The 12,848-nt window shown below is 35.2% G+C and overlaps 1 protein-coding gene across 2 annotated transcripts; it reads right to left on the reverse strand.

The window, feature by feature from the left end:
- Window positions 1-1,190: 1,190 nt before the first annotated feature.
- On the reverse strand, window positions 1,191-12,144 carry LOC106954037 (interferon alpha/beta receptor 1b-like). Of its 2 annotated transcripts, none has more exons than XM_015043258.1 (8): window positions 11,942-12,144; window positions 6,724-6,853; window positions 5,359-5,543; window positions 4,611-4,771; window positions 3,436-3,589; window positions 2,445-2,602; window positions 2,203-2,345; window positions 1,191-1,819 (listed from the first exon to the last, which is right to left on the reverse strand). In XM_015043258.1, the coding sequence occupies exons 1-8, from the start codon at window positions 11,994-11,996 to the stop codon at window positions 1,603-1,605; spliced, it is 1,203 nt and encodes a 400-aa protein (XP_014898744.1). In that variant the 5' UTR covers window positions 11,997-12,144; the 3' UTR covers window positions 1,191-1,602. The 2 variants fall into 2 exon arrangements, with proteins under 2 accessions (XP_014898744.1, XP_014898743.1); XM_015043257.1 differs by having other exon boundaries at window positions 2,203-2,348.
- Between the last annotated feature and the right edge of the window lie 704 nt (window positions 12,145-12,848).

Here is a 12,848-nt window from a genome sequence, read left to right on the forward strand (position 1 = left end):
CATAACTTTATATTTTGGTCTGTGTTATGATGTAATTTTTAAATATATGATTGATGTTTTGATCAATACCAAATATTTTTTACACATACTTGACAAATTCTTGGATGGCTACTTTTTACTTTTATTTTAGTATAAATATGTTGAAGTAGAGCTACTCTTACTTGAGTACAGCCTCCTTTGATCATTTATTTATGTTTAAAACACAAATAAATTTAAAAGATCAAAGCTGGACTGAATCATTTTGCAATGAAGACCCAAAGTTTTATGTCTAAAATCTATTGAAATCTATTACATCGATCTCTTCCACCACACTGTTGGACAGCTTAAACCTAGACTAGATTATTCTAAAATGATCTTAAATTTCATAAAATACAAGTTTGACCAGTACAATTTTAATTTTATTTAAGAACAGATTTTTCTTCTCCTTAAGGGGTCGCCACAGCAAATCATTTCTCCATTTAGTCCAATTCTCTGCAACCTCTTGCTTCATGTCCTCTTTCAGAACTTCAATAGTTCTCCTTATTGGTTTTCCTCTTGGCCTCCTGATGCATTTTATAGTTTAATGTAGCCAATCAATCTGCTATGCCACCATATAAAGTCTTTATTTTGAATAAAACTGCAAACTAAACCCTGAAACACAACAGTACCACAGTGAAATGGGACCATTGTAGATCATTTTAAATTTCTACAAAATTTCACAAATTTTATATAAAAAAGCTTGAAAAGTCAAAAAATTGCAAGAAATTTTTTTTTGATTTTGAGGTTAATTTCAAAAACTTTCTACAAAAAAAAAAAAAGACATTTCTCAGTTTGAAAAGTCAAACATTTGCTAAATTTTGACATCTTACAAATTTTCCTGAAAATATTTGGAAAATTTTTCTGGCAAATATTTGACTTTTCATACTCAAATTTCTAAATTTGAGTTTGAAATTTAGATTTATTTATTTTTTTAGCAAATTTTAAGATTGTTCGTTTTTTTATGTCTTAGTAGAATTTGAGTTTTTTTTCTAACATTTTTTTTTACTTTTCAAGCCCACAAATTTCCTTGTTTTCTTTTTTTTTTAGTAAATTGATGAGATTAATCTAAAAATGTCCTTGTTTTTTGGCATAATTTTTTTTCTTTCTTTCCTATCTACCATGGCCCTGATAGGCCGCCGTACACCAGAATGCCAACAGGTGGCCAAGTCAAACCCATGGACCAGAATTGGTTTATTAACAATTACAGAAACATCTCACACATGGACAATCTGACACAACTTCATAAAATGTTTGCCTTAAGCCAGTTTGAAGCACTAAATTCACTATAACCCCTTTCATTAATCAATCAATATTCATAATTAATGCTTATTAATAAAAGCTGCAGCATGCCAACAATGACAGTTTACAACAAGATGACAAAAAAGTAAAAAAAAAAAACAAATAAACAAAGAAACCACATCATTCAATTCAACATGATTTACAACAGATGATGATTAAAACAGCAGAATCAACAGTTCTTCCTGTGGAACGGCGATCCGGTCCGGAACCAGAACCAGCATGCATCACCATAAGGTGTTTTCAGTTTCTGAGCGAACAGCAGGTGGAAAACGAGCCGCTCTTCCTTCAGACCTCAATATCTTCGACTCCCTCGTCTGGGACGATGGGAGAAACTTTAATCTCCGAGTTCATGCTCAGCATATTCAGCTTCTCGGAGTTGAAAGTGGGATTCACGTCTGTGAAGGTCAAGGCGACCTTGGGCTGCAGGCCGGCAGAGTTTCCTCCCGCAGAATAAACTCCAGAATCTCCGCTGCTGCTGCTGTTCTGACGGCTGTGTCTGCCGCTGCACACAGAGAAATATTCAGTTAAAACACAAATGTCGACAAATAACCAGTTACAGAGAAAAACACTGTCTACTAATATGTTGATTATATTTGGGATTAATAACTGGACAGCAAAATGTCACTTGAGGAGTTCTAGGTAGTTTTTTTTAATCTTAAATGTAAAATTTTCATATTTTTTTAACTGCTTCTCTGAATGTGTAATTCTTTAAGCAAATTGCCTTTTTGTGATCTCCAATTATCGATTAATCAATACTTAATAGTTGATGATCATTTAAATTATCAATAAATCATGATTAATCATTCCAGCCCTAATTTGATAGGAATATTTTAAATTCCCCCTGCAGATCTCAAGAGAAAAGGAGCTAAATGAACACCAAATGACCTTCTGTCCTGGTCCAGGCCAGCTGGGAGCGCTGCAGAGTCCACAGCTGGATTAGTCTCCAGGAGGGCCGACTCTGGGCAGACAATCATCACAGGATCGCACTGATCCAACTCAGAGACGATGAGGCATGGGTAGTCACCATCCTGCTGGAGGAAGAAGAAACAGGAAGAGGAGAAATAAATAAATCTGCAGTTTTAGGAAGACAGTAAAACATGTCCTGCTGTGGGAAACGAAGGCTGTACCTCTTTAAAGTAGGAGGGCAGCTTCTCATTAGGAAGGAAAGTTGCTTTGCACACGTGGAAACAGTGATGGCTGCCGTAGAGGAAGAGCAGCACGACCAGGAAGCAGCTCACCAGAGACAGCAGGAAGAACAGGAAGATCTTCCACCAAGGAACAACTCCTGATGCGACCAACACAAACAACTTAAAGCAATCTGACCACTAACACTAAATCTTACAGAGTATTTTTGTCTAGTTAGCTCAAAATCTTAGTAAACTTCAGCAAGATATACGAGTGTGTTTTAATAATTCTGCCATGAAAAAATACTCATTTCACTGGCAGATTATTTTACTTACAAACATGGCAAGTTTGCCACAAGTTTGGCTTGGGTTGCTAGGTAACGGCACAATGCCAGTTGATTATGAAATAAGTGACATAATCTACCAGTGGAAGTAGTACTTTTTCATCAATATTAAGGAATTATTGGCTTAAAACAAGCTCATTTATCGTGAAAAGTTACTTGTAAGTTAGTTTTTTTATTTTATTTTGAGTGCACTAAAATATTTCCACTAAAGACTAGACCAAAAATATTTGTAAGATTTGTAAGAAGTACACTGTTTTTGCAGTGTACTTCCTTCTGCAATTCATCCAGTCCTCATTTATCTTTCTATAATGATTATTTTAGTCATTTATTATTTTGACGATTAATCGGATTTTTAAAAAATTGTCTTACAGAGACAATTTAAACTTTCTTATAAAACTATTTTTTGACAAAAACAAAGTAAAAATCACACAAAAACATTGTAACATGGTAAATTTGTTGCGTTTTTACTCTGCTAACATTATGACTATAATCTCACAGTTAAAAATTTTTTCATAGCTGTCGTGCAACTCACCGAAACCACTTTTTGATAATATTTTGATTAATTTCCAATTTCTTCTTAGAAAAGAAAAATGAGACAAAATGAAAAAAAAGAGAGATTAAATAAAAAATAGTGTATTTAATTCAGTTACCTTCAGTTTGGATACAGAGAGGCGGTGTGAATGTGCTGCTTTTGTTGTAGAAGTCGTCGCGGGATCGGATCTGCACGCAGTACCGGGTCCAGGGTTCCACCTCGGACAGGGTCAGTATGGTGACATCGGTGGTCATCGTCATCGTCATTGAACCCTGAAAATCACACCGAGAATTAATTCATAAAGGCAGAACATGAACAGTTCTACAGCACAAAATGTCCAAAAAACTTAAAACAGTCACATTTAAAACAGAATCTGGAGACTTTTTTTTCTGAAGACAAAGACCAACATAAAGGAGAAAATAAATATCTCAATAAATGAGAATATTAAGAAAAGCTTATTTTTTTGTAATTCAATTAAAAAGAAGAAACTACTTAAGCCGTTTTCATATAATATTAGAAATACATTAAAAATGCAATAAATAATTGAATAATTTTTTTTAAAGAAAATAAACATTGATCATTTGTAGCAACATTCCTGTAGTAAATCTGAACCAGGTGAAGCTAAAACTGCACAACTTGACAAGTTTTGGCTAAAACATATTTACAGATAAATATGTAAATATGCACTTAGGTGTTTTCATCCTAAATGCAAAATGTTTGTATTTTTGTTCAGTTTTGACTTAATTACTGCTCTCAATATGTTATTTCTTTTCAATAAATTGGCGTTCTGAATATGACAGTTAATTTTAATCAGTTACTAAATTATGACAATTATTTCAATAATCGATTAATCACAATTATTGCGATTAATCGTTTCAGCTATAGTCTCTGCAGTGTGGCAGGAGCTCTCGTAAAGGCCAATATCATCAGGGAATATTATTTATATGCGGGTCTAAACTTGTTTTTCGACGTGCCGTGCCACCCAGACGTTTCTAGTCTGCATACAAGGAAGTGATGCAAACCTTCTTGCAGCTTTATTAAATAAACCCACATGCAGGAAGTGATTGCCCCACTTGGTGTCTGCCGTCTTTCATGTGTGGCAGGATGCACCTGTGCAAAGTTTCCGCAGCACGAGTGAAAAACCAACATTGTGCAGAAACAAACAGCTCGGTTGTGTGGGTTTTGAGTGATTGTTTTTAGACGGTGGCTGAAGTTTCAGGTTTGTTCTCTAATAAATTTGGAGAACAGAGAGAAAAGTGGGGGGGAATTTAGAAAAACATTTAGTTAACCTACCTTCCCATCTTCAGGCTGTTCCCAGTAAACAATCTCATAGTACAGCTTATGAAGTTGCTCCTTCATGGAGTTGTTGGAGCTGTTCTGAGGGTCGGTGATGAAAATATCCAGAGTGCTTCCTGAGACACCAAGCCGAACTTTAGACGGAGGTCCAATAGCAGCTGGTGGAGGAAAGACAAACACAAGATGAAGAGTTAGAAGAGAAAGCAATCCTGACTTTCTGGAGCAGAAACGAGTGTGTGTTAACACTAGGACTGACACGATTAATCGATTACTAGAATAACTTTCACAATTGATTAATCATTAACGGCAGTATACAGACTCAAAAAGGCCATTCGGTATTTAGGCCAAAACTGAACAAAAAATATAAATATTTTGTATTCAAGATAAATGCTATGTTGTTGCATTTTAGTTAATAAAATACTTGTTTTGTTTAAAAGAATGAATTAAATTATTTGTTTATTGTAATCTTGTAATGCATTTATAAGAAAAAGTTCAAGTGGTAAAATGAAAGATTTTCTGAATTTGTACATTTTTAAAAATCAGATTAAATCGATTAATCATCAGAATAATCAACCCTATCTCAAACTCTACAAACCTCATGTTTAGCATGTTAAAGGTTAAACTTTAAGCAGAACAAGATTGAACAAACGCCTCGACAACCCCCCCAAAGCATTTTAGCAAAAACTCTTCACACCAAAAAACCAAGCATGGGTGGAGGAGGGATGATTTGAACTTTTTTTCTTACCGTCTTTATCGGGACAGAACTGTATGGATTTCCACACTGAGTGACTTCCGTTCAGGTTGGTCTGAACGCGGACTGTATAAAGGCCCAGGTAGTTCAGCCCTGACCTAGTGAGGTCACATGACCTCCCAGAGGTCTCTGCACACACTGTGGTCCACTTTGGGTTCCTCTTCTTCAGCTGGTGATTCCTGGGAAAATAATTAAAAAATATATAAAACACTCCCTCCATCCTGAAGCTGATTTCCACCATAAATGCTTATTGATTATTGGTAGATTTGTTTTGTCATACAGAAGGTTATGTTAGTGAACAGCTCAGAAAACACGCTTTTTACTTAAAAATGATTTACCAACAAAAGAATGGCTTTATGGAGGACCAATCCTGTCATAATTAAAAATAAATATAGAAATAAATGACTCATTAAAATTATATCTCCAGATAGCAGCTTGACTAAGTAAATTAGTGCCATTAAATGAAATAAAATAATAAAAATGAAGAGATTTGTTTAAAAATGAATTTTCCGGACTATAACGTGCCATTTTCACCATATTTTGGCTGGCTGAAGTTTAAAATAAACAGGCACAAACAAAACTATTTGGTTACCAAAAAATAAGACTGGAGAAAATATATCAGCGTTTAAAAAATAAAAGAGCAGTAAAATATTTTGTAAATAAATCTCAAATATATCATCACCCTCCTAAAATAATGGCCAAAGTCATTTTTTGCCAAAAGTTTTTTTTTTTTCCCCCCAAATCATCTTTTGATGATTTTGTTTTTTTTCTTTGGGGCAAAAAAAATCAAAAGTCGTATTTGGGTGGTAATAAATATGGAAGCAAAAAAAGCTTGTAATAAAAGAAAAGAAATATAAAATAAAAAAAAAAGTATGACTAAAAACTATCGGATTAAATAAAAAAATATGCATAAAAGCACATAAACAAAATCCTATTCTGTTATGTGTAAGGCTACTTTTTGATCCTGTATTTTTTATGAGTCATTTATTTATTTTTGTATTATTCTAAATTATGGCAGCACCGATCTTCCATAATTTCTGCTGTTCGTCTCTTATGCAGAGCTCTGAGGAAGGAGATATGTGATAAGTTAGTTTAATTTGTCAGGTGGGTTTGGATTACATTTTCCAGCTCATGCTGAACATTTTAAAGCATTAAGTGGCAGCAGAAGTCCTCAGAAAGACACAGTTAGATTTTAGAACAGATTTTAACTCTATGTAGCATTAACACTTGGGGAAAAAAATGTATCAAAGGTTAAGTATCTTCTACAAGAGTGAAATGTTTCCAGTGTAACAACGTTTAGTTTTTCCCTTCATCAGATATGTCAGGTTTATATTTTTATTGGAGATGTAAATGATTTACCCGGCGTACTGCACAGTGAAGGTGGCGGAGTCGGATCCGGCAGCGCTCTGGTCCCAGTCCCAGGTCAGAGTGTAGTTGGTGTTTAAGGTCAACATGAAGAGGTCATGAGGAGGGGTCAGCCCTGCTTCAGCTGCAACCGAAACAAATTAATCTGAATAAGCTGATGTGTTGTCATTTATATGAAAAGTTTGAAACAGTTTTCTAAGTTGAATAGCTAATATCTTTTCAATATGAATAAGTGTTAATATACAAGTTTATGCTTCTTTTTGGTGCTTTTCATTCATTTCTTTTAGTTGTTACATGAATTATTCATAGTTACATGAACTATTCATAGCCAAGCTCTGCTTGGGTTGCTGGGTGACAAGATGGGCTTGCCTGGGGTTGCTAAGTAACGGGCGGGGTTTCTAAGTAACGGGCGGGGTTTCTAAGTAACGGGCGGGGTTTCTAGGTGACGGGCGGGGTTTCTAGGTAACGGGCAATGGCCGCTGCTTTGTGATGTTACAGTTGGAAGGTTTTTAAAACGTTAATTTATTGTCAGAAAATGTCTGGATGTTTTTCTAAGTGTTTCCGCTGTATTAAGAAGCAGTAGACAACCAACTTGAAGTACAAAAACGTCCAAAATGTGATTTTTAAAAGACGATTTTTGTTAAAATTGCGTCTTTATTCTGCTACAATTATGACAACATTCTCATAATTAAACAAGAATTATCATAGCCTCTGTTGTACAATTCAGTGAAAGGATGATTGAAATTAAAGTCACTATTTGAAACTGTTCTTTCATTTGTAATTATTTTTTAGAAGAAAAAAAGCTAGAAAAAAACAGATTAAAATCTGAAAAAAAGGATCACATTTAATTTTAATAGATATGTCCCAGCCCTATGTTGTTTATGCACAGTTATCCACCTCCATCATTAAATCAATAACCGTGCTCGCCACAAACCCTTATTACTCTGCAGGGAAATTTATGCATCATCACTTAAACATCTGAACACTTTGAAGACGCTTAAGATCGTTTAAATGTTTGTTAATGCACTTCAGACTCTCTGGATGCTGCAAATAATCTGATCTAAAGGTCACAAAACAGGACCGGATGCCGCAAAACCTCATTTCTATTATGTTACTTCCCCACCATGTTGTTACTGGTAGAGCTGAGCAGCAGGAGTCGCCCAGATGTTGATGACAAACCGTTCTGGACTCTTGTTCTGTGTAAAATTATTCTGGGATGTTCTTTTTTTTTTAGTCATAAAAGAAGTCTGACATCCCTGAAAGGTTGAACGCCTTTCTATGATTTAGAAGCCGAAACCTCGGCAGCAGTCATGTGAGGAACTGACTCATTTTGAAACACATTGCACAATCAGACCCTGAAGGAGTCTGTCGGCACAACAAGTAGAGACTCATACTATAAAAGCACTTCCTGTTTTTGTTCTGTCTCGCAGAGGACCTGCAACAACTATGGCACGCTGTATTTCATCAGTTTCCCTAATTTGCAAAACTCACATGTGGCTCTGATTTTCACCAGTTTTCCCAGTCTAGTGGTTTTATTTCTTGTAGATTAGCTGTAAAACCATCTGACCAGCTAATCTGTGGAGGAATCTGTTCCTCTTTCTTCAGTAACATCCAAAGATTTGAGAGAAGATGGACGACAAGAAAAAACCTCACTTCCTTTGTTCAGTTTCATGCTTCCCTTATTCATAATATTTTTTGTTGAATTTGAGTTTGTTGGCTCCCGCCTCTCTAAGCTTGGAGGAGTTTCTCTGTGGTGTGAGTTCCTCGTTCAGGGAAAGCATTGTGAGGAAAACCTGCCGTTGTTCTCGGATTTGAAGCGACTGAGGTTTTCCTTTAGCTCCAGTCATTGTTTCTGAGAAAATATAAAATTTTCAGGGCGTTCAATGAGCTGGAACTCGGTCGCAGGATCGTTCCAGCGAAATCTTGGCTCATTTATCAGGCAGTCAATGAAACAGGACGGTACAAAAATTATGAGCAATCATCTTCCAAATAAACGTTCTCGGCTAATAACCAATGAGGAATGATAATAACAGTGTTAGGAATGAAGGGTTGAACGATTGTAATGATCACAATGATAATTGGGTCATTTTCTGCTCATAACTTTTTACTTTCGGTGTGTAACCATAGCAACAAGGAGATCCAAGAGGAGTTGACAAAGAGGCGAGCTGAAACCATCTCTTCTATTGACCAAAATGTTCGAGGATCTTATCCCCTTCTCCATCGTCTCCCCAATCATGATAATTAGGTCTTCTTCTGCTCTTACTTTTTTTTGTTTGTTAAAGTGTGTAACCAATGACAACAGTGTCCTAAGAGGATTCGAAAAGAACTAGTAGGAAAAGTTGAAACGATCCCTTTCATTGACCACAAGTTTCAAAAATCATATGCCCCCTATTCTAGCATCTCCCTAACCATAGTCACAATAATCATTGGCTCTTTTTCTGCTGCTTTTTAATTGTCAGGCAGTTATTAAGGTGTGTAACCATGGCAACATGGAGGAGTTGACAAAGAGGCAAGCTAAAACCATCTATTCCCTTGACCATGATGTTAAAGGATCGTAACTCCTACTCCAGCATCTCTCTAACAGGAATCACCATGAAATTTGTCTTTTTCTGCTCTTACTTTTTCAGTTTTGGACAGTTATTAAAGTGAGTAACCATGGCAACCTGGTCTTCCAAGAGGACCTGACAAGGAAGCAAATATTTCTTCCCCATTGCCCCAAAGAAGAAATTACTATAACTTTATCATTTTCTAATACTTCAGTATTGTTATATCCATTAAAATCTCAAAATATTATTACACCTCCTGTAAAATGGGCTTATGAATCTTACATAAAGAACAATGTCTGCAAAACATGAATTCATAAAAAATAAGGAACTAAAAATCTGCGCCAACCTGTGTCAACAACATTTAATTTTCAGATAAATAAAGTATTTTGGAGATTAATTTTAATTTTTCAGCAAACGCAGCATCCTCAAGACAACAAAACACAATTCAATGCAACGTTTTGGATTATTTGAGGACATTTTTTGTCCATAGAAGTATTCTACAGAAAGAACAGGTTTGATTTTAACAAACGCTCTGGTTTCTTAGGATATTCACACACAGATTTAAAACTAAATTGTGTCACATAATCTAACTGCTTTTACTGAAAAACAACTAAACCACCGTAGTTTGACATGAGCATTCACTTAATCAGAGCGCTCCTTTAGTTCTAATAAATTGATTTTTAGGGGTTTTATTGACCAGATAATTTCTACAAACATGAAAAAGATGCAGAAGTCTTTTTTCAGCCAGATGACTGGCAGTGTGTAGCAGCAGTAAGGTTGGTGGGTTTGATCATATTTGACTGTTCTCTCTAAAACCAAATGAAAACTCCAGTCAGCCCGATACTTTCTATGACACACAGTAGCAACTGTGATTAAACATTCCACACGTTTTGAAACTGTTCAAAACATTAGTCTAAAACTTTCCCACATTATGAGATTTTCACATTTCTATTTCAGTAAAGAGTTGAAACCAGTTTAACAAGCAACCACTTCATCAAAAGCTTCAATGCATCTGATAAACTGAGAAAGAAGAGAAAATCCTCCAGGAAAATACTAAGCATTCTGAACTTTACATAACCTATTTGAAAGTTGGCTAACAGAGCATACAGTATCCTCTTTACTGCTAGAAAACAACGGTGCGGCTGTTGGGAAAAATGTGCCCTCAGTTTGCAAACAATGTTTTATTATAAGCCAAATTTGTTTATAACTGCTTGGAAAAACCCTGAAAACAGTCTAAATAGTCTAAAAACTGTACTATGACAGTTTTTAGACTATTTCTCAAAATCTTAGCAGGTGAAACATAATTATATCCTTAATTCCACTGCATAAATAAAAGTCCTATGTTTATTTCACTCGAATTACTATCAAAATAGTAAAATACTATGTTAATTTCTGCCAAAATAAGCAATAATTTACATATAAACCAGGTCTCAAAACAGACAAAACAATAACATTCAGCATATGACTTTGCCTTCATATCTTCGTTTTGTACGCAAAGTCAAATTCTTTCATACACATCTACATAAGGTGTATGTTAATTGTTGTTATATTTAGTATTTTCATAAATTACAGGTAAGCGGTCAGAAAAATACCTAAAATTTCACATATAATTACGTTTAATTCATGTCTAAAACTGTTGCTTCAATGCTTCATTTAACAAAAATAGTGTAAATACTGTTCCTTTCAATGTATTTATCAACAATTTATGACGTTGTTACATTTCCACTTAATGTGCAGACAGTGTATGTGTGGCATGTGACAATACAGAAAATCAAGACGCTAGAAGAGGGATGGAGATATTGAGGTAAAACCACGTGGAGACCTTCAAGCACAGCCAAGATACTGCGCTCAACCTCCCAGGCCTCTGGTAGAGGACCCAAACTCAGAGGATGAAAGAGAGAGAGACCACCCGCGGAGGGTGAGAAGGGATTTTTTTTTTTAAAAAAAAACATCAGCTGCTTTGTTTTCTGATTACTAACCACAAAAATATCCACGTCGTTCAAACTCCAGTTGTTTTCATTTGAGAAAGAAATTCAGAGAGAGAAGAATCAGAACCACGACCTTATCTAACCTGAGGTCGTTCGAGAAAAACTCTCAGATCAGTTCAGAAACTTCCTTTCTAGGTCAAATTTACCAGGGCGGAAACACTTAAGTAAAATCTGATCTGCGACCATTATTGCCCATGGGTGTATCCACTGTAAGTTTACAACATAATTTGAATTATATAATGGCCAAGCAATGCGCATTTATAATCGAGCTTTTACGTTTGGGTTTAGACCAAATGATTCGTTTCTTGCTAATAATACTTGGATACGGGTGTGATATTAGAGTATGAACATACAAAGTAAAACAGCTCCCACTTAATATAATTACATTGGAAGAATTCGGCAGCGTCACTGAACAAAAACACTTTCTGTTTCCTTTAACATTACACGCCAGACTCCGTTTAAACCAGATAAATGTTAACCTTTAACAGATAATAAAATCACCTCCGTGCAAATAATAGCAGAATTTAATAAAGGAAATTCAAAACAAAGCAGCTATCAATCATTCGGCTTGCCAAAATGATCATGATAAACATTGACAGATGATTAAAAATAGTTAAGAAACTTGCACTCATTCCGAATTATGTTAGCAGACAAATGTTAGCATAAAAACAGACTCACCTGCGCTGCCCTTAAGGCACACAAACAGAAGGCAGAGGCGAACCAAGGCCAACATGGTTGATATTTGACCATATAAACCTTTTATTTTTAATTCCGATCAAGTCTTCATTGTACTGGCTCGGATGTTGTCGGCTCCGATGCGTCCTGCTCGAAGCGAGGACAAACTTCCTGACTCTAGCTGCGTTTCTTCTTTGAAGTCTCGCAGTAGGTCTGGTGATTGGTTGCATATTTCACCTCCTACTGGTTATTATTGGTAATACCACCAAGAGAGCATTCACATTTTTTCATTTTATAAAGAATAAAACTCTCATCACAACGACGCAAAGACATTGAACAAAGCCGATCCAGTACCATCTGGGACGTGAAAAACTATAAATAATTATTAAATTTTTTTATACACACATCTTATAAACACTCACATTTTGCTCAACAATTGGGACTGAAACAGAATGTTGTTTTTGAAATATTAATGTGATGTAACTTCAAAATACTGCAGCTGCCTCTTATGAAATTGTAGATACAACCTTCCAGACAGCATATCTCAGCCACAAGAATAGGCTAATGCATTGATCGATATCACTTAGAGAAAAGTACCACAAAAAATAAATAAATTTTAAATTCATTATTTACATGATAATAATGCAAATGTGTGTCCTATTTTTTTAAAATAATAACAAACATCTCTATATAGAGCATAACACTATGTATATATTTATTAGTTATTTCTTTCTGCAAGTCTACTTTGTTATAGGAAAGTATTGCAACATTCAAGCCCGCAATTTAGCAAGATATGTAAATCAGAGCTGGTCCAGACATATTTTGTCTTTACAGAATTACACTATTAAAAATATAAACAAGGGCACAATGCAACCTTTTAGTGGACTGTAATCTATAAAAAAGAGCTGCT

This window comes from Poecilia latipinna, unplaced genomic scaffold (genome assembly GCF_001443285.1).
Source record: "Poecilia latipinna isolate Pla-1442-1.1 unplaced genomic scaffold, P_latipinna-1.0 Scaffold622, whole genome shotgun sequence".
Classification (NCBI taxonomy): domain Eukaryota; kingdom Metazoa; phylum Chordata; class Actinopteri; order Cyprinodontiformes; family Poeciliidae; genus Poecilia; species Poecilia latipinna.

What these genes read in the sequence shown, in the direction of transcription:
- LOC106954037 (XM_015043257.1), bottom strand. Translation starts at nt 11,996, where the DNA reads ATGTTGGCCTTGGTTCGCCTCTGCCTTCTGTTTGTGTGCCTTAAGGGC. An exon ending in AACAGCCTGAAGATGGGAAG is followed by an intron (nt 3,590 to 4,610) that starts GTAGGTTAACTA and finishes TGTGATTTTCAG; the next exon opens with GGTTCAATGACGATGACGAT. An exon ending in TCTCTGTATCCAAACTGAAG is followed by an intron (nt 2,603 to 3,435) that starts GTAACTGAATTA and finishes TGGTCGCATCAG; the next exon opens with GAGTTGTTCCTTGGTGGAAG.